This window comes from Hylobates moloch, unplaced genomic scaffold (assembly GCF_009828535.3).
Source record: "Hylobates moloch isolate HMO894 unplaced genomic scaffold, HMol_V3 SCAFFOLD_18, whole genome shotgun sequence".
NCBI classification, from domain to species: domain Eukaryota; kingdom Metazoa; phylum Chordata; class Mammalia; order Primates; family Hylobatidae; genus Hylobates; species Hylobates moloch.
Window position 1 is genome coordinate 12373454 of NW_026652293.1, and position 23398 is coordinate 12396851.

The following is a 23398-nucleotide window of genomic DNA, read 5'->3' on the forward strand; positions in this document are numbered from 1 at the left end:
TCTCCTCCCCTCCCCTTTCCTCCTCTCCTGTCCCCTCCCCTTCCCTTCCTTTTTTTTTTTTTTTTTTTTTTTTTTTTTTTGAGATAGGATTTCATTCTGTTGCCCAGGCTGGAGTGCAGTGGTGCTATCTTAGCTCACTGTAGTCTCGACCTCCCAGGCTCAAGTGATCCTCCTGCCTCAGCCTCCCAAGTAGCTGAGACTACAGGTGCACACGATTATGACTGGCGAATTTTTGTATTTTTTGTAAAAATGAGGTCTTACATGTTGCCCAGGCTGGTCTCAAGTAATCCTCCCACCTTGGCCTCCCAAATTATTGGAATTACCAGTGTGAGCCATTGCATCCAGACAATAGTTTTTCAATCAGTCCTTTACCCAAGTAAAAATGATATCTTGGCTGGGCGCAGTGGCTCACGCCTATAATCCCAGCACTTTGGGAGACTGAGGTGGGCGGATCACCTGACGTCATGAGATCAAGACCAGCCTGACCAACATGGAGAAACCCTGTCTCTATTAAAAATACAAAATTAGGCCGGGCGCGGTGGCTCACGCTTGTAATCCCAGCACTTTGGGAGGCCGAGGCGGGCGGATCACGAGGTCAGGAGATCGAGACCACGGTGAAACCCCGTCTCTACTAAAAATACAAAAAATTAGCCGGGCGTGGTGGCGGGCGCCTGTAGTCCCAGCTACCCGGAGAGGCTGAGGCAGGAGAATGGCGTGAACCTGGGAGGCGGAGCTTGCAGTGAGCCGAGATTGCGCCACTGCACTCCAGCCTGGGCGACAGAGCAAGACTCCGTCTCAAAAAAAAAAAAAAAAAAAAAAAATACAAAATTAGCCGGGTGTGGTGGTGGATGCCTGTAATCTCAGCTACTTGGGAGGCTGAGGCAGGAGAATCGCTTGAACCCTGGAGGTGGATGTTGTGTTGAGCTGAGATTGTGACATTGCACTCCAGCCTGGGCAACAAAGGCGAAACTTTGTCTCAAAAAAAAAAAAAGATGTTTTATGATGGAATACAGCACTTATAGCTCACATAGATATGTAGATATGTATTCCATATACTTTGGTCTATGGCAGAAGTGCTCTATATTCTAAACATGTTTAATTTAATACAATTAACATTTTTTTCTGTTTCATCAAGGACACTTAAATAAAACTGGCTTTTTGGCCCCAATGACTGCAATGTGGGAAAGAATACGGCACCAGTTTTACCCACCATTGCCTTTGCACTATCAGCCCACATGCCAACCCAATGCAAAGACAAATATGGTACCCCCAGGAGTCAGTGGACCACTCTTCAAGAAGCTTACCACGTCGCAAGCCCAGGATAGTCCGTGATGGGGCGGAGAGGGGTCTGTCTTAGGGGGCCTAATCCCCCTCCACCCCCTGCTTTGGCTGGGGAAATTCATTCCACCCCCAGCTCCCAAGGGCCCTGTTTGGTTTCCGGCCTCTGCTGCAGCAGGTGCACTCTGGGTGTAGTAATATGTCTGCAGTCCTGTTCCCTGCTGGACTGACAGTGAGCACCTTAGAGCTGGGCTTTGTGTTACCAATTTTCCTATAGCTGAGCCCTGATGACCAGCAAAGAGATGGGTGGAAGTGTGGCTGGGAGTCTGCATGTAAAAGGAAGCAAAGGGAGGCCTCCTCTTTCTTGCATGGAGAGGAGGGTAGCAGCCTGCCCCTCCCCCTGCCCCAGTGTGAACAGGGTGAGACCCCATGAAAGCCCTATCCTCAGAAAGAGGCTTAGCCCAGCCTCAGAGTTTTGGAGAAGTTGTCCTATCCCGGCTAGGGTCTGGAAGGATCTTCATTAGATCTGCTGACTGAGAATGTCCCACTCTGCTCAATTTCTCCCCAAGCCTCCTGCAAAACAGTCATGGGGTGGGGGCATGGGAGTGAGAGTGGGAAAGAAGGAGGGCTGGGGTCTGTGGAGGTACGGGGCTTTGGAGGAGAATGCAGCCGGAGGAGGAAGCGGCCAGGGAGGTGGGGATACACACCAGAAACAAGGGCAGGGCTCTTCGTCTGTGTTGGCACCTGCTTCCCCCTGACATTTCTGGTCCCAGCCTGGGCACGGGGTGGAGGGGGTGGTCATAGTTCAGGGTGACCTCCCAGGGCCTAAGTTTAACATCAACAAAGGCCTGGTGCCCAGCTGTTGTTTCTATGTGTGTCCGAGCACATTGTTGGAGGGGCGAGCAGTTCATCACCTATGTCAAGGTCAGTGAGTGGCTGCGGCTGCTTCTCTCTGGGGGAGGGGGCATCTGGTGCCCAGACACTCCAGGTGCCAAGAACTTGAAAGAGATGGCTTCTCAGACGTTCCTTTCCCTGTACCCTTAGCCATGAGCCCCCTAGCCTTATTTCAGGACCCTGAGAAACAAGCAAAGATTCCTCCTGAGCCATGAGAGGCAATTTCCTGCACTGTGTCTGGACAGAAGGTGCCTTTCTGTGTTGGCTACTTGTCCATTCGTTTATTCAATGAGCATCTACTATGTGTCAGGCACTGTGGTGGTCACTGAGGATATAAAACTGCATAAGACATAGTGTTGACACTCAAGTTTCTCCCAGATGAGTAAATAGATGACTTCGATACTGTGGATGCCATGTAGAGAAAGAGGGACATACAGGGCTATGGGGCCTGGAGGAGCGGCTCCTAATGCAGTCGGGTGGTCAGGGTAGACTTCCTGAATGAGTCAGTGCTTCACTGAGACTTGGAGGAGTGTAGGAGGATGGGTGGATTGGGAGAGAAGGGCCTTTGGAGAAGCCTCTGGCGATCTGGGGATGTTGAATAGTTCTGTGCAGCTGGGACCAGGGGGCATAGGGGCTAGGGAAGCTGTAAGGGTGTGATCACAAAAGCACATGTGACTTGACCACAGGTTTGCATTTTATCCTCATATTGTCATTGAAGAAGGTGGTTCTGGCAGCAGTGGGATGGAGAGGCTTCTGGAGCAGTCAGCCGGAGTGGTGAGGAGGTTGCTGCCGTGAAGCTGGCAGAAGACAGTGGCTCGAGCAAAAACAGTGGCATGGGTCTGTGGAGGAGGCCAGGTTAGGAGGCCTCAAGGGGAGCAGGATGGGACTTGCTGCTCTCCTGGCTGTGAGGAGGAAGGAAAGGGAGCAGAGGGGGTGACCCTCAGATTTCTGGTTTGGCTCAGTGGCTGTGGCTGGGCCTTTGTGTGACAGGGAGAACAGAGAGGGAGCAGAGAGGGTTCAGGGTGGGGCCATCAAGCGAGGAGGGGCTTGGCGGTGCTCGCCTTCAACAGGGCCCCTGAACTGGGCATGGGCAGTCCCGGCCCTGGTCCATCCCCCATGCTGCCCTCCCCACCCTACGCTTCAGACACAGAGAACTCTGAGCCAGGGTGTTGCCCAGGCAGCTGGGCAAACGGACCTGGTGCTGGGATGGGCCAGGCTGCTCCAGCAGGCCCCAGGGAAGGACGGCAGGCTGGGATGCCGTCCCCACAGACTCACTCTCCTCTCTTAGCCCTGGCACTAAACGCGTTCCTCTGGCAAAGAAGAAAATAATTTCTGTCCCTCGCCATCTGCTGCATGGGAAGATGGGAATGGAGTGAGCATGGTATGAGGGGATCAGGAACGTTGAGGGGCTGTATCCAGCTGCCCAAACCATCCATGAGGCCAGCACTGTGCTGAGGACAGTGGCGGGGACAGGAGCCAAGGTTCATCATTGTACCCCAGGGCCTGGGTTGGTGCCTGATAAAGAGTGTTTGGGGGGCTCCAGAGTTCTCTGGGTCTGAAGCGTAGGGTGGGGAGGGCAGCATGGGGGATGGACCAGGGCCGGGGCTGCCTATGCCCAGTTCAGGGGCCCTGCTGAGGGTGAGCACGAAAGTGTTGTGTCTGCCTAGAAGGGGTGCTTTTAGGTGTTTTTTATTTTCAGTCTTTCATATGATTTTATTTTCTTCCTTTAACCATAATAATATGATATCCAAAGTTTGTCTTAACTGGTGGATGTTACACAGGCTTATCCATCCCACTTACAGACAAGACAAATGCTGCTTCCTGCAACGGCCCCACCATGGACCCTGGTCACCCAACCCAAGTCGCCCCCTTGCCTGGCTTTATCTTCACTGTATTGTGAGGCCACTTCATTGAATCTTATCCCAGACTTTAACTTTTCCATGACTGCCATGATTTTGCCATGTTTTTCACACAGAATGTGTCTGACCTTAGCTGCATTGCCACCGCCTTTGGGACCCTGAGCCTTCTTGCCAGCACTGTCACTCCTAGAGTTTGCTCCCACTTTCCCCTTTTCCAGAACCACTTGTTCCTTTGGGTGGCATCTTGGAAACTTGCTGTTGAAGTCTCAGCTGCCTAAGTGGTTCTTAAAGGGAGGTCCACAGGCCAGCAGCGTAAGTACCACCTGAGAAATTGTTAGAAATGCAAAATTCTGGGCTTCACCCCAGACCTGGTGAATCAGAAATTTGGGGAGGTGAGGCCCAGAATCTGTGTTTTAACAAGCCCTCCCCAAAATTTGGATGCCCTATAAGGGTTTGAAAACCACTGGGGGTGGGTGGGGGAGTGGGCAGGGGCCTGTTCTGCTGCACACCATGCTGGGTCCAGAGCGAACAGATGGAGGAGAGAAGCCCCATCAGCTGCCTCTGGGGACAGCCTTTTCAGAGGGAAGGTAGAACTGTGCACCCAAAAACACAGGGGCGGCAATGCCTAGAAGCAAGTAGGCATTGGAGACAGAAAGTCCTGTGCAGGAGAGCTGGGTGGAACCTGGTGGGTGGGTAGCGTGGGGCAGAATTGGGAGAGACACACAGTAACCTGGTGTCCTAGTTCCCAGGGTTGCTAACTGCTCATGTGCCAGCTTGAAAATAATTAGTTCCTAGGGAGGGGTCTACACCTAATTTGCTAGCTCACTCTCCATCACTATCCTCCACATCCCCCCGTCCCTGGACATACAGGGTCAGCCCCACCGACTTATTATGGGGATTCATGGAGAGGCAGCTTGTTTCGAGGGTACCTGTCAAGGCACTGCCAGTCCCGGACTCAGAGTGTGGAGGCTCAGCGGCAGCACAGAAAAGAGGAACCTGGGGCTTCCTGCCACAGGAAGGGTGGTCTTTGGGCCTTCCTCCTTCATTCTAGCACTGGGCTGATGGGAGAAACTAGATGGGCCAGAACAGAATTCAGGGTGTGGCAATGCTGAGCTCAAGGAGCAGGTAGTTCAAGAGAGAAGTGAAGCAACAGGTTTGGCAGAGGGTGGTGGGTGTGGGAGGGGGTCGGGGCATGGGGAGGTGTGTGGAGGGTGCAGAGTGTGAGAGATGTACTCCCACCTGCCCAGTGCTGGGAGCTGCAGGGACTCACAAGACCCTCAGCCTCTTCCCTCTGCCCTGCCTCTCCTTCACTTCCACTCATCCCATCTCTAGCCCCACCCAGGCCTCCCTGGAGGGGAAGAAGAGCCTCCTCTCATGGTGTCTCAGTGCTAAAAAGAGTGGCTAATATTATTTGTTACTACACAGCCAAACCTCTTACAATTAGGTACATCAAGAATCAGTCATTCAAACCATCACTTGTGCTTTTTTTTGTTTTGTTTGAGACAGAGTCTCATCTGTCGCCCAGGCTGGAGTACAGTGGCATGTGATCTTGGCTCATAGTAGCCTTGACCTCCTGCTGGTCTCAAGCAATCCTCCCACCTCAGCCTCCCGAGTAGCCAGGAGCACAGGCTTGCGCCACCACACCCGGCTAATTTCTGTATTCTTTGTAGAGATAGGGCTTTTGCCATGTTGCCCAGTCTGGTCTCAAACTCCTGAGCCCAAGCCATCTGCCTGCCTCAGCCTCCCAAAGTGCTGGGATTACAGGCCCGAGCCACCATGCTCAGCCCATTTACTGTGTTTAATGTTGGGATGAATTATACAGAGCTTTGGGGTCACAACACTGGTCCATTCCAAGTTCTCTGTGGGAACCACAGTGTTGGCTGAAGATGAGGACATGAAAGTCATAGCAATGGCCCCTGTTTACTGAACACTTACTACGTGCGGGAGCACGGACTTTGGCACCAGAGAGCTGGGTGCAACTCTCAGCTCTGCCTCGTCCTTGCTGTGGGACCCTGGGTGATTGCTGAGCCACTGTGAGTCTGTTTCCTCGTGGGTATAGTAGGGTAAGTAATAGTGCCTACCTCAGAACATTAGTGTGAGGCCTCGAGGGGTATATACTAAGAACCAACATTTGTTCAGCATTTGCCTTGTGCCAGGCCTTTGCAATGCCCTTTATACACAGCACCTCATTGGAGCCTCACAGCAACCCCCCGGGTGGGCACCATTATTATCCCCATTTTACGGATGAGGAAGTGGAGGCTCAGAGGGATACATTGCTAAGCTTCACTAGTGAGCGTTCCTGGTGAGTGGCAGAGCCGTCTACTTCCAAAGTCTACTTCCAAAGTGTTGACTCACCTCACTATGCTATGTCTCTAATGCCACAAACTTTCATGTGAGGCTGATTTGTGGTGAAAAATTGGGGGTGACAGCTTTTGGTTTCTTTGTTCCTTCTGCTCTAGTCCCCTCAGCCCCCAGCCCTGCCCCCGTCAGAACTCAGCCACAGAAAGCTGGCCTTGGAACCACGATGGGCTTAAGAGGGGGTGGGTGGAGAAGGCGAGGGCAGGGGGTGTAGGGTTGGCTGTCACTGAAGCGAATGCCCCTGAGTAGTGGCGGGAGAGCCCGTGTCAGGAGGGGCTGCTGGGAAGACAGATGGTCTGGGCTTTGTCATTTGCTAATTTGGGCTTCTGTGCTTCCCAAACCAAGCCAGGGCAGCCAGGGCTGACAGGTGTCAGCCTCTGAGGTGATAGGCCCTGACTCCACAACCCACGGCCTTACAAGGCTTAGCTCCTCTGGCCAGACACTTCCTTCCCTTGCCCTGTGGCCTCCCTAGCCCTGGGAGGGACAAGGATGACACTGGAAGCCAGTGGCACTGGAGGCTGGAAACCCCTCCAGGCCTTCTCCTCTCACCGACACCCATCTCACCATCCCTCTTTCCTGGAGTTGCCCCTTCCTCCCGCGATCTGGCCAGCTCTGGTTCTCACTCCTTCTCCTGGCAATTCTTCCATCCATTTCCATTGAGCTGGGCAGTCACAGAAGATCTGAGAGGGTACTGACCACAGAGGCCATTCTCCTGAGGCCTGGATTCTGGTCAAGGCTGCCTCAGCCTCTCCCTGGACTTTAAAAGAGGACAAAGGGGCCAGACATGGTGGCTCATGCCTGTAATCCCAGCACTTTGGGAGGCCAAGGCAGGAGGATTGCTTGTGCCCAGGTGTTCAAGACCAACCTGGGCAATATAAGGAGACCCCACCTCTATAAAAAATTAAAAAATATTTTTAAGAAGAGGTTAAGGGAGAGCCAGCAGCCTTGTCCCAGGGAGGGGGACCCCATGGAAGCCAGGCTCAGCCTCAGGTCCCTGCACACCCTTAACCCACTTTACAAATGAGGAAGCCAAGGTTCAGAGAAGCTGCTGCATAGCTGGATCAATTCTGCAGTGAACCTAAATTCAGCTTAGTGTCTAGAAGGCCCGCAATAAGGCTAGGGCCAATGCCAGGAGGGGAAACTCATGTGGTCTAGAGTAGGGCTTGGAGATGAATCTGGACTAGGAATTAGAACAAGGTCAGTTTTAGCATTTTTCATGTTGTGTGCAGAATGGATTGAGAGGGCAAGCGGCCACCTCAGTAAACCAAGCAAGAGAGTAGAGAGCAAGAAGGTGAAGGTTCTAGTAGGTTAGGGATAAAGACAGGGACAGGGATTATATTGGGGTTAAAAGGAGGGTTAGTGTTAGGATTAGAATTGGGCTAAAGTTAAGGTTAGGGAAGTGTCTCTGCTTTGTGGGCGGCGTGACAGAGCACTGGGCTGGGAGTTAGGAGACCTAACCCCTCACCCTGTGGCCTCTCCTGGATTTCCTCACAGGCACATGGATTGGACTGGACAGTCTTCCTGCTCTGGCGTCCTGCGATGCTCTCGGCAAGATCAGAACTGGCTTTCCGGAAGGCCAGGCCCTGGTTGGGCTGGATTCTGGCCCACTCTTCCTCAGGGCTGCCTTGCTTTGAAACCTGGGCTGGTTTGTTTCACTGACCCTCCCAGGCTCACCGTTTTCCTGGCTAGTCCCAAGCATAGCTGGAACCATGAAGTCCAGGGCCCATCAAGGCACTGAAGAATGTATTAGTTTCTCATTGCTGCTGTGACAAGTCAGCACAAATAACCCAAGTTTATTATCTTACAGTTCAGGAGGGCAGAAGTCTGAAGTCAGTCTCCCTGGGCTGCAAGGCAAGGTGGTGGGAGGCCTGCGTCCCCCTGTAGGCTCTAGAGGAGAAGCTGTTCCCTGGCCTTTTTTGGCTTCTAGAGGCTGCCTGCATTCCTTGGCTCATGGACTCCCTCCATGATCAAGGCCAGCAGCATAGCATCTTTTCTGACATCTGCTTCCTTCATCACATCTCCTTCTCTCAACCCTGCTCCTCATGCCTCACTCAGCTGAGAAGGACACTTGGGATTACATTGGGCTCACCAAGATAATCCAGGATAATCTCCCCATCTCAGGTATCTTAATGTAATCACATCTGCAAAGTCCCTTTGCCATATAAGGTAACAGATTCACATTTGCATTAGGGCATGGGCACCTATGGGGGCCGTTATTCAGCCTAGCACAAAGGGTGCTGCTTGGGGCCCTCCAGGGCCAGGAGCACTCTCTCTGGCTCTGTGTCTAGGAAGGGTCCTCCCCGACCAGTGAGCATCTGTGTCAGACAGAACCTCAGCTCTGGGACAGCTGTGCCTGCTCTGCAGGGAGAATAGGAAGCCTGGCCCCAGGGCAGATGTGCACTGAGAAGGGGTGACCTTTTCTGTAGGCAAGGAGGGGAGGGGAAAGGCTGTGGAGGCGCACTTGGCTGGGGCAGCGAGTGGGCCACAGGGCTGAGACCTCCAGTGGCGGCCCCTCAGCTGGGTGTGGGCAGCCTGAATCATTGGGGCCTGCTCTGCACTCACTCCATACATGAAGGAAGATGGGGGTCAGGGGCAAGGACAACAGGGCACTGCATTCTTGCTTTTGAAGGCCACCTTTGAGAGACTGCAGGAGAGAGACTCTAGAGAAGTCAGTTTGTGAACTGGGACCGAAGGTCAGGGTGGATCTGAGAGGGTGAGCTGGAGGCTGGATTCCACGTGGAGTGCAGGGGTGGTGGGGATGGAATTGGGACACTGGGGTGAGGGGTCCTGGCCCCATGCTGCCCAACAGGGTGTGAAGATGAATCACTCCGAGTCTAAGATTCTCCATGGCTCCTGCCCAGAGAGGGCCCCTGGCTGCGCTGTGTTCTCCACGTCTTACTGCGGACATCCGGCCACCTACTTTCTTGGCTTGTGTTCACCCTGCTTTGTTCTTCTATTTGTCGAACTGTCCTCTTTATTTTTCCTTTTCAAAAAGCAGGATAATTCATGCAGAGAATTCATTTTTTGAGGATATCAAGACCTTTTAAGAAAGTTATTGTATAGGCTGGTCATGGTAGCTCATGTCTGTAATCCCAGCACTTTGGGAGGCCGAGGCAGGTGCATCACTCAAGGCCAAGAGTTTGAGACCAGCCTGGCCAACATGGCGAAACCCCATCTCTACTAAAAATACAAAAAATAGCCAGGCAAGGTGGCGCGCTTATAGTCGCAGCTACTCAGGAGGCTGAGGCAGGAGAATCACTTGAACCCGGGAGGTAGAGGTTCCAGTGAGCCACTGTACTCCAGCCTGTGTGACAGAGCGAGACTCTGTCTCAAAAAGTAAATAAATAAATGGAAAGTTATTGTATAAATTATAATAAGCCAAGGCAATAAACTCCAGTAGGCTCATCTGCAAAGCCCCTAAATTCCTTCTCCCCTCTAGCTGCTCCTTTTGGCTGGAGCCCGCCTTCATTATCCATCCCAGCCTCTCCACTTGGAATCCTATGTCCCCAACCCCTATGCCTCCCCAGACCCTGTCATTTCTCCCTGGCAGCCTTCTCGCATAGAGGCTTCTCAAAGTTGACCCGACCAGAACAGAATTAGAGCAACCTCTGTTAGGCAGCAGAATGTCGGTGTAGAGAGGGCAGGGCCTTTACCTCTGTGGGCACTGGGGTGTTTCTCCTTAGGACACCCCTGCCCATTACTCTCTCCCTCTCCAAATGGGGTGCATGGCTGGGGCTCCCTAACCTCCTGCTTGAGAGGCCTCTCTCTGGCCTCTGAGAGGGTCAGTGTCCTGCCCCAACCCATGAGATGACAGACTATAATAGCCACAGGATTAACATAGCAGGCATTGTCTTTCTCTGACTATAGGGTCGGTATTATGTGTCCATCAACCATCCTAAAAATAACCCAGTAAACAGGTGCAGCCCCTGTGGCTCCAGTTCCCTGGGATCTGTTAGCTTCTGGCTGGAGATGAAGATTAGGGCAGGGGAGAGGCGAATTAGTCTCACTGAGTTCCAGGCATGAGACTCGGGTGTCTTTTGGAACCTGGGAAATCTAGACTCCAGGAAACCCATCTGGAGGGGGATGCAGAGTGTCTGCAGACCCTCAGACCTCCCTGAGCGTAAAGGTGGGCCCTGCTGCCACTGCCATTCTGCTCAGCCCTGGAAACACTCACTGGGGTCAGCCTGCAACACTGCTCACAATACTCCCCACAGCCAGGCACCCTCTTATCCCACGTGCACCAGAGCCACTGAAAAATCCCTGAAAGCTGAGTCTTTAGCCCTCTTGGGCTTTTGGGGCATGGGTTCGGGGGCCTCATTTCCATATTGCCTTATAAGAGATGCAGGGTTAGCCCAATGGTCCTCTTCCCCCAGCTGCTACTTGCCCCTCTGGGCCTTCGCTGTGGCCCTTTGCTCTCCCTCATTCCCCCTCCCGGTCCCATCTCTGCTCAGTCCCCACACCTGGTCTGGCTGTTCATTCTTTCCCTTTCTGCAGCTCAAGTCTCCCCAGGTGGGTGCTGGTTTCACTCAGTTGGTGGCACCTATGTGCACAGAATTTGCCTCTGCTCCTGAGCCACAAACTCACATGGCTTTCCGCCTATGTGCCTGTTGTGTGCATTGCAGCACGCATCTGCCCTGTGAGGTGTGTGTGTGTGTGTGTGTGTGGTGGGAGGGGTGGGAGGGAGGAGGGGCAGCAGGAGGGGGCAGTGGGTCTGTTCTATTTTTACCGGCCAGTTGCTGCTGGACACAGTTTTCATAGCCTCCCCTCGGCTCTGCCCCTCACAGTCTGCAGTCTACGGCGAGGCACAGGCCAGCCCAGCTCCACGAGGACTGAACAAGGTAAGCGTCTGCAGCCCAGAACTTCAGATGTAGGTTGATCCCAGGCAGAGAACCTGGGGCTTTTGTTTAAGGAGAAAGCGAGGTCTTGGAGCTGGAGAAAATCGTTTCTTGCCTGTGCAGTTGGTTTGTTGGTAGAACATTCCTAAAATACTCCCACAGCATTTTGTCCCACAGAATGGCATCTCTCCTGCAAAACTATTGCGAGAGGTGAAAACTTTTCCTGGCCATTTGGAGGCTGCGAGCAAGGAGCAGAATCTTCCATGAGGTTCCTCAGGAGCCCCAAGGCAGAGCCTAAGGGATGATGTTTTCACACAGGATGCCCAGCAGGGTGTGGAAGGGAGAGCGCACCCCGGGGAAGGGGTGGCCCTGGGATCAGAGAGCCGGGTGAGTGCTCAAAGTCAGCAATGCCTGCAGCGGAAGAGAAGGAGGGTGCCTGGCACGCAGGACTTCCAGGGAGCCTAGAAGGCAGGGCCAGAGCTCCCTGTTGACCAAGGAAACCATCTTGCTTCTGTGTTCTTTGTCTTTGAGCAACGCTGTTAGCTCCCTTTGCCCATCCCTCTGTACTGTAGCACAAGAGCAGGGGAGGGCAGACCGGCAACCCCTCTTGACCGCTCCTGCTCGGAGCTCCTGGCTCTGAGGAGCAGCAGTAGATACTGGGGGTCCTCTTGGAGGAAGGCAATGGTGGTGGCATTTTGGGTTGGGGCACAGGAGCCAGTGAACACATAAGCCAGGGCAGTATCTACAGGGCAACCCAAGGCTTGGGGCAGGGGGCGTGTGGCGGTCCCTGTCTCAGGTGGGGGCTGAAGGCAGCACCTGCCACCAAGTTTGGGAGTCACAGTCCCACAGCAGCTCTGAGATTAGGCTTTGCTGTTCAGAGCTCAAGATGGGTGCAGCCCAGCGCCATGGGCTTGGGAGTGTTAACCGTCAGTCAAGGAAGACAGGGATGCCCTTGAACGGGGGTCCAAGGTCAGGGGGCGGGGAGCAGGGGGAAGCATATGAGCCTAACTAGATACTTGTGGACGTGATCATTGGGTGTGCAAAGAGATCAATTCTTTCCCCTACACATACACTCTCTCTCACACACACACACACTCTCACACACAGTCACTTACACACATTTACACACACAGACTCAATCTCATAGTATAGCTGATAGTCCCTTCCACGCTGCAAAGCCTCAAGGAAGGGAAAGCCAAGCTCTGAGGCAACCACCAGAGACTCTTTGCTCCCTCCCTCGGGTGGAGGATTTTCTCATTATCTCCTTGCTGGCTACTTGTGGAGGAGATGGAATCCTGGCTCTCCATGCCTTCCAGTGGCTGCTATCTTCATCCCGACTTATCAGTCCTTGCTTGTCTTCCACAGAGCCTGGCAAGGGCCCCCGTCCGGTGGGTGTCAGAGCGCAGGCTGAGGCCTCTTGCCTGACGTGGGACCCCTTGGTCTGGCATTTGTCAGAGCTTGGCAGGAGGTGTAAACTGGCCTTGGAAGGTAGGGCCCCACACTGGGGACAGTTGGCTCTCTGAGGGAGACAGGGAGGCACGATCACTGCCAAATGCCCACCAAGGAAAAGGCACATCCCAGGGAGACAGACGCAGACCTGGTGCCCTCTGGACACTGGCATTCCTGGAGGCTGATGATGGACAGATGGGCCTGGAGGTGGCTCTTCGCCAGCTGGTGTTTCCTTTGGACTTCCTCAGTGTCTTTGGAGAAGCAGAGCCCTCAGAATAAGCAGCTGCCTGTAAAATCTAATTCCAGCCAAGCATCTCAGGAATTCATGGATTGTCTCCATACCCCTCCCTCTGTGCCCCGGCATGACAGCTGAGACTCTGGGGTCACACTACCCCTCCACCTCCTCCACCCCAGCCTTACCCTTCCCTGGTGGCAGAGGCAGAGGTGGAGGAAGGCCCAGAAGGCTTTCTGACCCGTTGGGAGATTCAGGGGAGGTGGCCAAAGCTGTGTTCACTGGGGTGGGGACAGTGCTTCATGGGCACAAAGGGAAAGGAGAGAATTAGGGCAGAGGAAGGGGTGGCTCTGGGATACAATTATTGGCAGGCACTTTACAAGTGTCTTTTAATTCCCACTTCCCAGACCCCCAACCAGGTTCTTGAACCAAGTCCAAACTCCTGCCCCCGAGCTCCATGCCTGCCCGCTCCACACACACTAGGCTCTCCCTCCCATCCTTCATTTCACAGCCTGGCTCAGGGCTTCTGTGTGCCGCTGCACACCTGCTCTCCACCTCAGCTGTCCCCTTCCTTTCCCTGAGCTTTTGCACAGTCCCTCCCTTCCCCTGCATTGGAATGCTCTGTGTCCAGGCCCAGGGAAGACGGTGAATTATGTCTGGTTTTGGAACATCTCCCTCTGCAGCCTCACGGACCCCCTCTTTGGCCTGGGCCCCAGGATCACCAGGTCAGGGGGCTTCAAACTGTATTCCACAGCCAAGTGTCCTCACAGAAGACCACAGGGCTGCTATGGCAGCCCCCTTCAACCAGTGCCATTTGGCTCTTTTTGTTTGTTTGACCTTTATTTTAAGTTCAGGGGTACATGTGCACGATGTGCAGGTTCGTTACCCAGGTAAACATGTGTCATGGAGGTTTGTTGTATCAATTATTTCAACACTCAGGTATGAGAGACGTACCCATTAGTTATTTTTCCTGATCCTCTCCCTCCTCCCACCCTCCACCTTCTGATAGACAGAATGCCGTTTTGCTTTTACTGATTGAATTTATTTTACTTCCAAGTATGATTTGGTTAGAACAAAGGATTCAACCAAATAATATTAATTAAATATTATTTTAATTAATTAATATTAATTAATAATAAACATCAAGAAGAAACTTACTGATTTAACCCCTAATTTTGCCGAGAGGAAAACCAACCCAGAGAGGGGAAAGACAGACTAGATGAACACAGGATTTCCCCTGCCTCGCAGCTTATCCTCTCCCATTCAGGGCCTCCCACTGCTCCACCCTGGGGGTGCCAGTTGCATTGCCATCTGTGGATGGAGTTGTGCCATGTGGCAGCTACCCGTTTTCCAACATCCACTCTGCTCATTCACTTTCTAGGCCTTCCTCTCTCTCAGCCCTTCAGTGACCACCCTTATTCCACAAGATAAAGCCTAAACTCAGCCTGTGCTTCAAGGCCCTCATGAGTGAGCTACACTCTCACTTATTATTATTATTTTTTTTTTGAGAAGGAGACTCATTCTGTCACCCAGGCTGGAGTGCAGTGGCACGATCTCGGCTCACTGCAACCTCTGCCTCCTGGGTTCAAGCAATTCTTCTGCCTCAGCCTCCCGAGTAGCTGGGACTACAGGTGTGCACCACCAAGCTGGCTAATTTTTGTATTATTAGTAGAGACGGGGTTTCACCATATTGGCCAGACTGGTCTTGAACTCCTGACCTTGTGATCTGCCCGCCTTGGCCTCCCAAAGTGCTGGGATTAGAGGCATGAGCCACTGCGCCCAGCTGCTCTCACTTTCCAAACATATTTGCTACGGACTCCATGCTGTTCTCCACCGGGATTGGCAAGCTTTATCTGGAAAGGGCCAGATAGCTTTGTAGCTCACATAGGATTTCTGTTGCAAATTCTCAAAAAAAAAAAAAAAAAAAAAAAAAAAAGCTTACAATTCTTTAAGCAAAAACAGGCTGGGGGCCAGGTTAGGCTTGTGGGCTGTAGTTGGCTGACCCCTGCCCTGCAACCCTGTCCCATCTCGACCTGCTGGAATCCAATGTGTCTGATTTCTTCCTTTTGTGTTCTGACTCTGTCTCCTAGGCTGAGCTCCCAAGGCCCAGCTGGGCGGGGGCAGGGGTTTCCACTTTCCCTCATGAATGATTCCTCTGTGCCCCCTAGGTGCTGTCCCACTGCCACCATGCCGGAAGTGTAAGTAGTCTCACCGCCATCTAGGGCCCCAGGAAGGCAAGTCCCTTTGCCACAGACTTCAGCCCCACAGTGCAGGCACCATGTTTTCAACCCCCAAAGCTTTTCCCTAAGAGACCAGGTCCTCAAACAGGGACAGCACTTGATGGTTTCCCCCGTGCTGCCTGTGTCCTCCCAGCCATTGAGCAGAACTCACTCCCAGGTTGCCCTGGGAGTGCTTTTTGGCCTGTGCCTCAGAGTTTTCGTGTCTTGATCTATCACATGAATTGCATGTACCAGGCCACCACTTAACACTGGCGCAGCAGGTGAACAAAGCTTTGGGAATTTACCCACACGCCCATGGATGGATGCTTTCATGTTACTGGAACCCTACGCTAAGACTTCCCTCCCCTTCCACCACTTGTCCCCAACTTACGATGCCCAGTACCTCCCGATAAGAATGCCCCATAGTTCAAAAGGCTGTTGGGTTTTTATTCTATTCTGCCGGAACCTCAAACCGCTCGCCTTGCCTGATGCCTGATGACTTTCTGGCTCACTGTTGTCACCAGCCCCCTCCTCCCACAAGCTGGTCTGTGAGGTTCTGTGGCTGCACATGTAATCCTCATTGTTCATACTCACTCTGTGTTCTGCTCTTTCCCTGTCCTTCCTGTGATGGATGCCTGAAGCGAGGTAAGTGATATTTGGGGTATCTCTGTCTTGGTTGACTCCAACGACTGGTAAAGGTGGGAAGGTGGGGTTGGCATCTGAGGAGAGGGGAGAGCTTGTGTTAAGGCCTGGTGGGAGTCCAGGGGGTGTAGGGTATTTAGTGGCTGAACAAATTCCCAGGAGATGGAAATGTCAGGCAAAGATTCTGGATGTGGGGCTTCCTAGTGTCCAGGGAGTTGCTGTGCCAGTGTACCATGTCACTGGAAGGACTGGTATTGCAGCAGGGTTGGGTGTGACTCTGCATCCTTGCTGAGCACAAGCTCTTCCTCACCCAGTCTGAGAGCTGGTCCAGTCCTGGGGGGACCATCCTATTGCATGCAGAGCTGATCCTGTGCAAAGCCATATTGGAAGGGTAAGGGATAGTCATTGGGTTATTCCACCCTTGCCCAATTGCTGAACATTGAGCGAGGAGCAAAGAGATGTCCTTAAATCCCTCAGGTGTTAGAAAACCCTGACACTGGCCATTCTATACACTTCAGACTTACCAGGCCACTGAGATCACAGCCTATGTACAGTCCAAGGATGGGGATGGCAGGGATAGGAATGTGGGCCCAGGGATGGCAATAGTGAGAATTAGCAGTATTGACAGAGGGGACATTTGGCACAGAGATTCTCAGTAAGAATTGAACATGTTACTTTTCAACATTCATATGAATTTTTAAGTTTTGCTGAGGCTCGTATTAAAGTGAGTCTTCACTGACTGATGGTCAGATGAGGTGGCCATCGGCTCACCAAGTGGTGGGGAAACAAGATCGCAGTCAAACATTTGCCATGTATACATTACAGTGTGTAAACCATGGTAGTAATGCTTAGAGTCATATCATAGGCTCTTTCTTTTGAAATCGCACTTATCTGAAATGTAACAAAAATCTTTAGGAGAGGAAAAGACAAACCAACCACTCTGAACAGTCAGAATAGAAGTTACACATTCCATTTGCTGAAACTCATCCATTGTCTCTCATGAGAACTTCCCTCTCAAAGCCTAATCACTTCTACTTTGCACCCTGGAATAACATTTGAGAGCCATGCTCTCCCAGCTCGCAGCACATTAAGTCTAGGTAGGATGCTTCCTGCTGGCAATGAGAAGTGACCGCCTATGGCCCAGAAGATACACTAGTGCTCGAAAGGCATCACAGTCTCATTAGTTGGGGGCCAAGCAGCCCTACTCACCTTTGCCAACCCCGAGGGACCACTGTCACAGGGCTAGGACTAGTAAGCAAGAACATGTTTAGGATCTTTGATAAGAAGATAAAACAGTGGTTTTATATCTTAGAAAGATTTGTATGGGTGGTGTTAACATTTTTAAAAGTTTTGAGGTCTACATAGATACATTTCATTTGTTTGGGAAATTCACAGCTTATTTATGCAGCATGACAGATCATCGAGGTATTTGCTGTATTGCTACCTGGAGTGTGAAAACATACATAGCTTTTACGATTTTCAAAGGATTTGCACATCCATGATCTCATTTCATCTGCAATAACTCTGTGAACTAAGTAAGGGGGGAGGGTCCTAATATCCTTATTTACAGATGAGGAAGGAGGTACCTGTAGAAGCCATGTGGCCCTCATAGTATCTTACAAGATTTCAGCAGCAGCAGAATCAGAGTGGGAAGTTAAGGCTTCTGCCCCTAGGTCAAGGTAGCTGACTGCAGCCTTCTCTGAACTGCAGAGGTTAAATCACAGAGATGAGCTTTTAAGGCACTGTAGGGTGAGCAGAGGATTCTGGATAAAGATAGAGAACCCTGGCTGGCACTTGTCTTGTCCTAGACCAGAATTCCAGTTCTGCAGCTTCTGCCTCACGATCTGTCTCTCTCTCTTCTTGCCCACAGAGAAAACCCAAGATCACTGCCTCCCGCAAACTCTTGCTGAAGGTGAGGCTGGGGGCTGGCTGCGGGGGGATGCCTAGTGGGAGGCAGAGGGGCAGCAGAGCAGACTGTGAAGGGATGTGGAGGGTTATGGAAAGGAGAAAGGAAGGAGGCCAGAGTGAAGATGATGAGGGGCAGAAGGAGTCCAGCATTGCTGGAGCCAGTGCCAGGCTCAGGTGGTCAGTAGGTGGGATCCTGAAGTATGGATTCTGGCACCCGCCTGTGGTCCCTAGAGTAGGTGGTGACCAGCTTCAGAGTGGGAAGCTACTCGTGCAGGCAGAGGGACTTCCTTTATTTTCATATGTGTTTCTCTCTTTGGAGCTTTGTGGGTCAAAACAGACAGTAAGTGGGTAAGAGGAAGACTGTCCGGGGAAAGCAAGTTCCAGGGCTTGAGGAACATTGTGTGCAGCCACTTGGTGTACCCTCATGCATGGCCTGTCCGTGGCTGCTGCATACACTTCTACACTGGACAGTGGTCTCAGAGTTGGCCCAGGCTATGGCTGCCCTCCCCTCATTCCCTGATGCCGGGTGGGAGATGTGAGGCCCCCAGCTCAGCAGGTTTGTCCTGTCCAGAGCCTGATGCTGGCCAAGGCCAAGGAATGCTGGGAGCAGGAGCACGAGGAGCGCGAGGCTGAGAAGGTGCGCTACCTGGCAGAGCGCATCCCCACGCTGCAGACCCGTGGCCTGTCCCTCAGCGCCCTGCAGGTGAGCCTGGCAGGTGGGGCGGGGCAGGGCGGGGCTGGAGGCGCTGTGTGGGTGGCTCCAAGGACCAGGCGGCAGGAGCCTGAACTAACACCAGCTCAAGGCTCCATAATTTACAGGGCACTCCTCCCTTACATGGTCTCATTTAATCTTCACAACCACCTATGAGGTGGGAACATTAGATTCCATTTTACGGGCACTGAACTGAGCCTCAGAGGGGAGGCGTGACTTGCCTGGGCTGGGGCGGCCCAGCTTCACAATCAGCCAGTGTGGTGGCATGGAGTGCGGAGGCGGCCGGGGTTAAGAGAAGCCCCACTTCTCCAAGGATTTGTCTATCCTTTCCTAGAGTTTGGTCTTTAATGTTTTCAGAACACTGGTAAATTGTTTAAATGCCAGTGATTATAGAGAAAAGAGACTGGAAGGAAATATGTCAAAATGTTACTAAGTTCCCTGGGTGGTGGCATCACTAGGTATTTCACCTTTTATTATTTTTGTTTAATACATAGTTTTCAAAATGTCTAAAATTAACGCATTACTTTTATCATAAGAAAACTATTTTATTTTGCTGGGCACAGTGGCTCATGCCTGTAATCCCAGCATCTTGAGAAGCTGAGGCAGGAGGATCACTTGAACCCAGGAGTTCGAGACCAGCCTGGGCAACGTAGTGTGACACCTTGTCTCTATACAAAATTTAAAAAAATGAGATGGGAGGGTCACTTGAGCCCAGGAGATTGAGGCTGCAATGAGCCATGATGAAAGAATACTTTTTTTTTTTTTTTGAGACAGATTCTCACTCTGTTGCTGAGGCTGGAGTGCAGTGGCATGATCTTGGCTCACTGCAACCTCTGCGTCCCAGGTTCAAGTGACTCTCCTGTCTCAATCTCCTAAGTAGCTAGGACTACAGGTGCACACCACCATGGCTGGCTAATTTTTGTATTTTTAGTAGAGACAGGGTTTCACCATATTGGTCAGGCTGGTCTTGAACTCCTGACCTCAGGTGATCCACCCACCTTGGCCTCCCAAAGTGCTGGGATTACAGGGATGAGCCACCGTGCACAGCCGAGAATACTAGTTTTGTTTGTTTGTTCGTTTGTTTTTTGAGACGGAGTCTTGCTCTGTCACCAGGCTGGAGTGCAGTGGTGTGATCTCAGCTCACTGCAACCTCCGCCTCCTGGGTTCAAGTGAAGGAATACTATTTTTTAAGAAATCATGACATTCAGACAGGAGAACAGAGGGCATACCCTTTGAGCTATTGCCTGTCACGAGCCTCAGAGTGGAGGAGACTGTCAGCTCCTCTCTGGATCCCAGGTCTTGCAAAGGGGCTGGGGAGAGGGTCAAGGGCTGGAAACTGATGTCTCTGTTCCCTTCTTCTTCACACGTGCATGATCCATCTGCGGCCCCCAGGACCTGTGCCGGGAGCTGCATGCCAAGGTGGAGGTGGTGGATGAGGAGCGATACGACATTGAGGCCAAATGCCTCCACAACACCAGGGAGGTGAGGCTAAGGAAGGGAAGGGGCATGGCCATAATGGGTTGGGCAGGGGCATGGGCATGGATGCAGCAGCCATGGGAGGTCCCCTCCTTCCACAGGGCCTGGGAAGGGGCCACTTAAGCAGGAAGGTTTGGTTTCTCCGCCCTAGCCCCATAGGGCTGGAGATGGGCAGAGTGGATAATCACACACGAAAAGTACAAACTTCCTCGCTACCTGCCATGTGGGCTCATCAGCCTAACAGAAGCTGCTCTCTTTATCCACCCACACAATTAATCATATGCCTGTTAATAATGTCTTACCTTTATGAAGTGCTTTCATATGCGTTATAGCCTTTGATCCTCCCTATAGGCCTGTGGATGAAGTAGGGGCTATTATCTGCACCTTGCAGAGGACAACACTCAGGATCAGAGAGGCCAAGGACTTGTCCTAAGTTGCACAGTGGTGGTCCTGGGACCAGTGCTGGTCACTGGCATCCACTCCGGTGCTCTGTGCTCCCTTAGCATGGGGTGTGGGAGGATCAGCTCCATCCAGACTCTGCTCCAGTGGGGAGGGGCAGAGCTGGGAAGGACAGGGCTCCTTTGGGGCATTTGTCCAAGCAGTGAGGAGGGGGCAGGGAGGGAGCACAAGCCACTTCCCTCCTTCCCACTCTGCCCACCAGGAATGATATGCGGGGTCACCAAGCTCGTAAGAATTCCCTCTAGAGATCACACCCTGGAAATTCCTCCAGGGTTCTAGGACCTGGAAGTTTATCACCCTGCTGGACCAAGGCTGTGAGCTGCTTTGAAGGCTTACTGGGGAGGAATAAGTTAGAAGCAGGGGTGAGGCTGCAGGAACAAGAGGAAGCAGGCCTGCACTCCAAATAGGGCTTCCAAACCAGACAAGTCTCAGTCTGGTGGAGCCGCCCCTTTTATTCAAGGCTACAGTGTTAGCAACGGCTAATAGACTTTATCTGTCCACTTAACCATCCGTTTATCAGCAAATGTGCAGTGGTTATTTGCAAAGGGATGGGTGGGTCTGACTGTCCTAGAGCAGGGATCTCCAGCTCTTGGGCTGTGGACCAGTACCTGTCCGTGGCCTGTTAGGAACTGGGCCACACAGCAGGAGGTGAGCAGTGGGCAAGTGAGCATTCCCGCCTGAGCTCTGCCTCCTGTCAGATCAGCGGTGGCATTAGATTCTCACAGGAGTGTGAACCCTATTGTGAACTGTGCATGCGAGGGATCTAGGTTGCACGCTTCTTATGAGAATCAAACTCATGCCTGATGGTCTGAGGTGGAACAGTTTCATCCTGAAACCACCCCACCACCTCTCCGTGGAAAAAGTGTCTTCCACAAAACCGGTCCCTGGTGACAAAAAGGTTGGTGGCTGCTGATAGATCTGGCTTCAAGGGTGGACAATTTAAGGTGTATCTCTGGCTGGAACCCTAGCAGTCTGAGGTCCTCAGGAAGGGTGCCCTGTGGCTAGCTCCCTCTCCAGTGAGCCCTGGGCGCTTCTCACCTGCAGATTAAGGACCTGAAGCTGAAGGTGATGGACCTCCGTGGGAAGTTCAAGCGCCCACCCCTGCGTCGGGTCCGTGTCTCAGCTGACGCCATGCTCCGGGCCCTGCTGGGCTCCAAGCACAAGGTGTCCATGGATCTGCGGGCCAACCTCAAGTCTGTGAAGAAGGAAGACACAGAGAAGGTGGGGTCCCTTTCCTCAGAACCTTCCACCCTCTGCCCTGCCAGTTTTCCCCTTGTCAACCCCTCACATGGCCTCAGGCGGGCCCAGGAGCTCCTGTTGGAGACCAGTCAGCTTGACAGACAGAATGTTCTAGAATGCTTTGGGAGACCAGTGTGGGAAGAAAGAAAGAAGATTTGCTCCCTTCCTTCAGGCTCTTCCCAGTCTGATGAAGAAACTAGGACATAAAGAAAGCTAGACCCCAGACTGAGAAACGAAGTAAAAATCTTGTTCCCAGTGTGAAGATAATGTGGAGATTTAGGGTAATGGTGGAGATGACTGCCTGGTCACCACAGGGAAAGGAGACAGCAGCTCATCTTGGTTATAGCCACACACGAGCACAGGCATTAGAGAACTGAGTTCAACCACCCAGCAACAAATTATTCAAAGTTGGTTGAATTCACAGTATATGTGCCCCAAATTGATAGGCTCTGTAAGGAATAGGGATGAAGGAACATAGTCTCTGGCCCAAGAAGCTTCAGAGGAGAAGAGTTAAGCCACACAGTATACTGAGGAAATGGAAAAGCAACCGCATTCGCAGGGGAAGGCTTCTTGGAAGAGGTGACCTTGAGCCTGCTAAGTGTCAGACCAGGAGGGTGGCATGGAGCCTTGGAGGAGGTTTTGCTGAGGTGCACTGAGGTGGGAACTAGCCCCATAGCTGCCACTATCACCCAGTGCTCCCAAGCCACACAGCTTCCTTTTTCCCGTGGGGCCTCGGCTTGGCCCGTGTCCACCTGCCTGGCTGAGTTCTAGGACTTTACCAGCTGGGGAGGGGCGTCAGGATTTCTTATCATCCGAGGAGACTGGTTTTCTATCACCCAGCTTCTCTTGAGCTGGGGGGCCGTCCAGCCTGGCAAGTCCCTGATGTGTGTGCCCCTTGTCCACAGGAGCGGCCTGTGGAGGTGGGTGACTGGAGGAAGAACGTGGAGGCCATGTCTGGCATGGAAGGCCGGAAGAAGATGTTTGATGCTGCCAAGTCTCCGACCTCACAATAGAGGTACCTAGAGACCAGCTTCCTTCTCTGAGGTCCATCAGAGTCTAAGGATAATGAGGGAGTCCACAATGGGCAGGCGGGTTGTACTCAGTGTGGTGCAGAGACAAAGGCACCTATGAGACTGATTTGAGTTGGCTCTCCTGGGCTCAGATACTTGGGCATGTCATTTCTGTTTGGTGGCCCTTTTTGTTCCCATTATCTATGAAATTGGGGGCTGTATCAAATCAGTGGCTCTCCAAGTGTGGTCCTGGGACCAGCAGCATCTACATCACCTGGGATGCAGATGATCAGTCCCCACCCCAGATCCACTAAACTGGAAACTCTGGGGTGAGGCCAGCCTTCTAGGTGATTCTGATGCACATGAGAGTTTGAGAACTACTAGCTTAGAGGGTCCCTGGGATCCCTTCATCTCTGACTTTCTGAGAATCTATGCACTTTTAAATACCTCCTGGCAATGTCCTTTATTTGTGCTCCCTGCGAAGTACCCAGCACTCACAGTACCTGTTCCCAAGGAGCTACCACTCATGGAAGCTAAGACTTCCCACCATCTGATGAAATAGCTGGAGAAACTGGGCAAAGCAAGGAAATCAGGCCACGTAAAAACCCTCTACGGAAGTGCTGAGAGAATGTGCAATAGGGCAGGCATCCACCAGACAGCACTGGTCAGAGCAGGCTTTCTGGAGAGGAGGAGCTCTCTGAGGACGTGATGGGCGAGTGTTAGCTGGTAAAGGGAAGGGCACATTGAAGGGCTAATGGTGCAACAGAAGCATGGAGGTGGGAATTAACCAGCCACAGAGTAGCACGGCAAGGCTAGGTAAGAGCTGAG

The 23398-nt window shown here is 52.3% G+C and overlaps 1 protein-coding gene and 1 pseudogene across 1 annotated transcript; one reads left to right on the forward strand and one right to left on the reverse strand.

The window, feature by feature from the left end:
- Nucleotides 1–3885: 3885 nt before the first annotated feature.
- Nucleotides 3886–4295, reverse strand: LOC116457893 (peptidyl-prolyl cis-trans isomerase NIMA-interacting 4-like; annotated as a pseudogene).
- Nucleotides 4296–15092: 10797 nt separating this feature from the next.
- Nucleotides 15093–22573, forward strand: TNNI1 (troponin I1, slow skeletal type). Its single transcript, XM_058430748.1, is given in 6 exon segments — nucleotides 15093–15107; nucleotides 17637–17678; nucleotides 18246–18377; nucleotides 19779–19868; nucleotides 21366–21542; nucleotides 22466–22573. Coding segments are annotated over 6 exon segments (564 nt in total).
- Nucleotides 22574–23398: the final 825 nt, after the last annotated feature.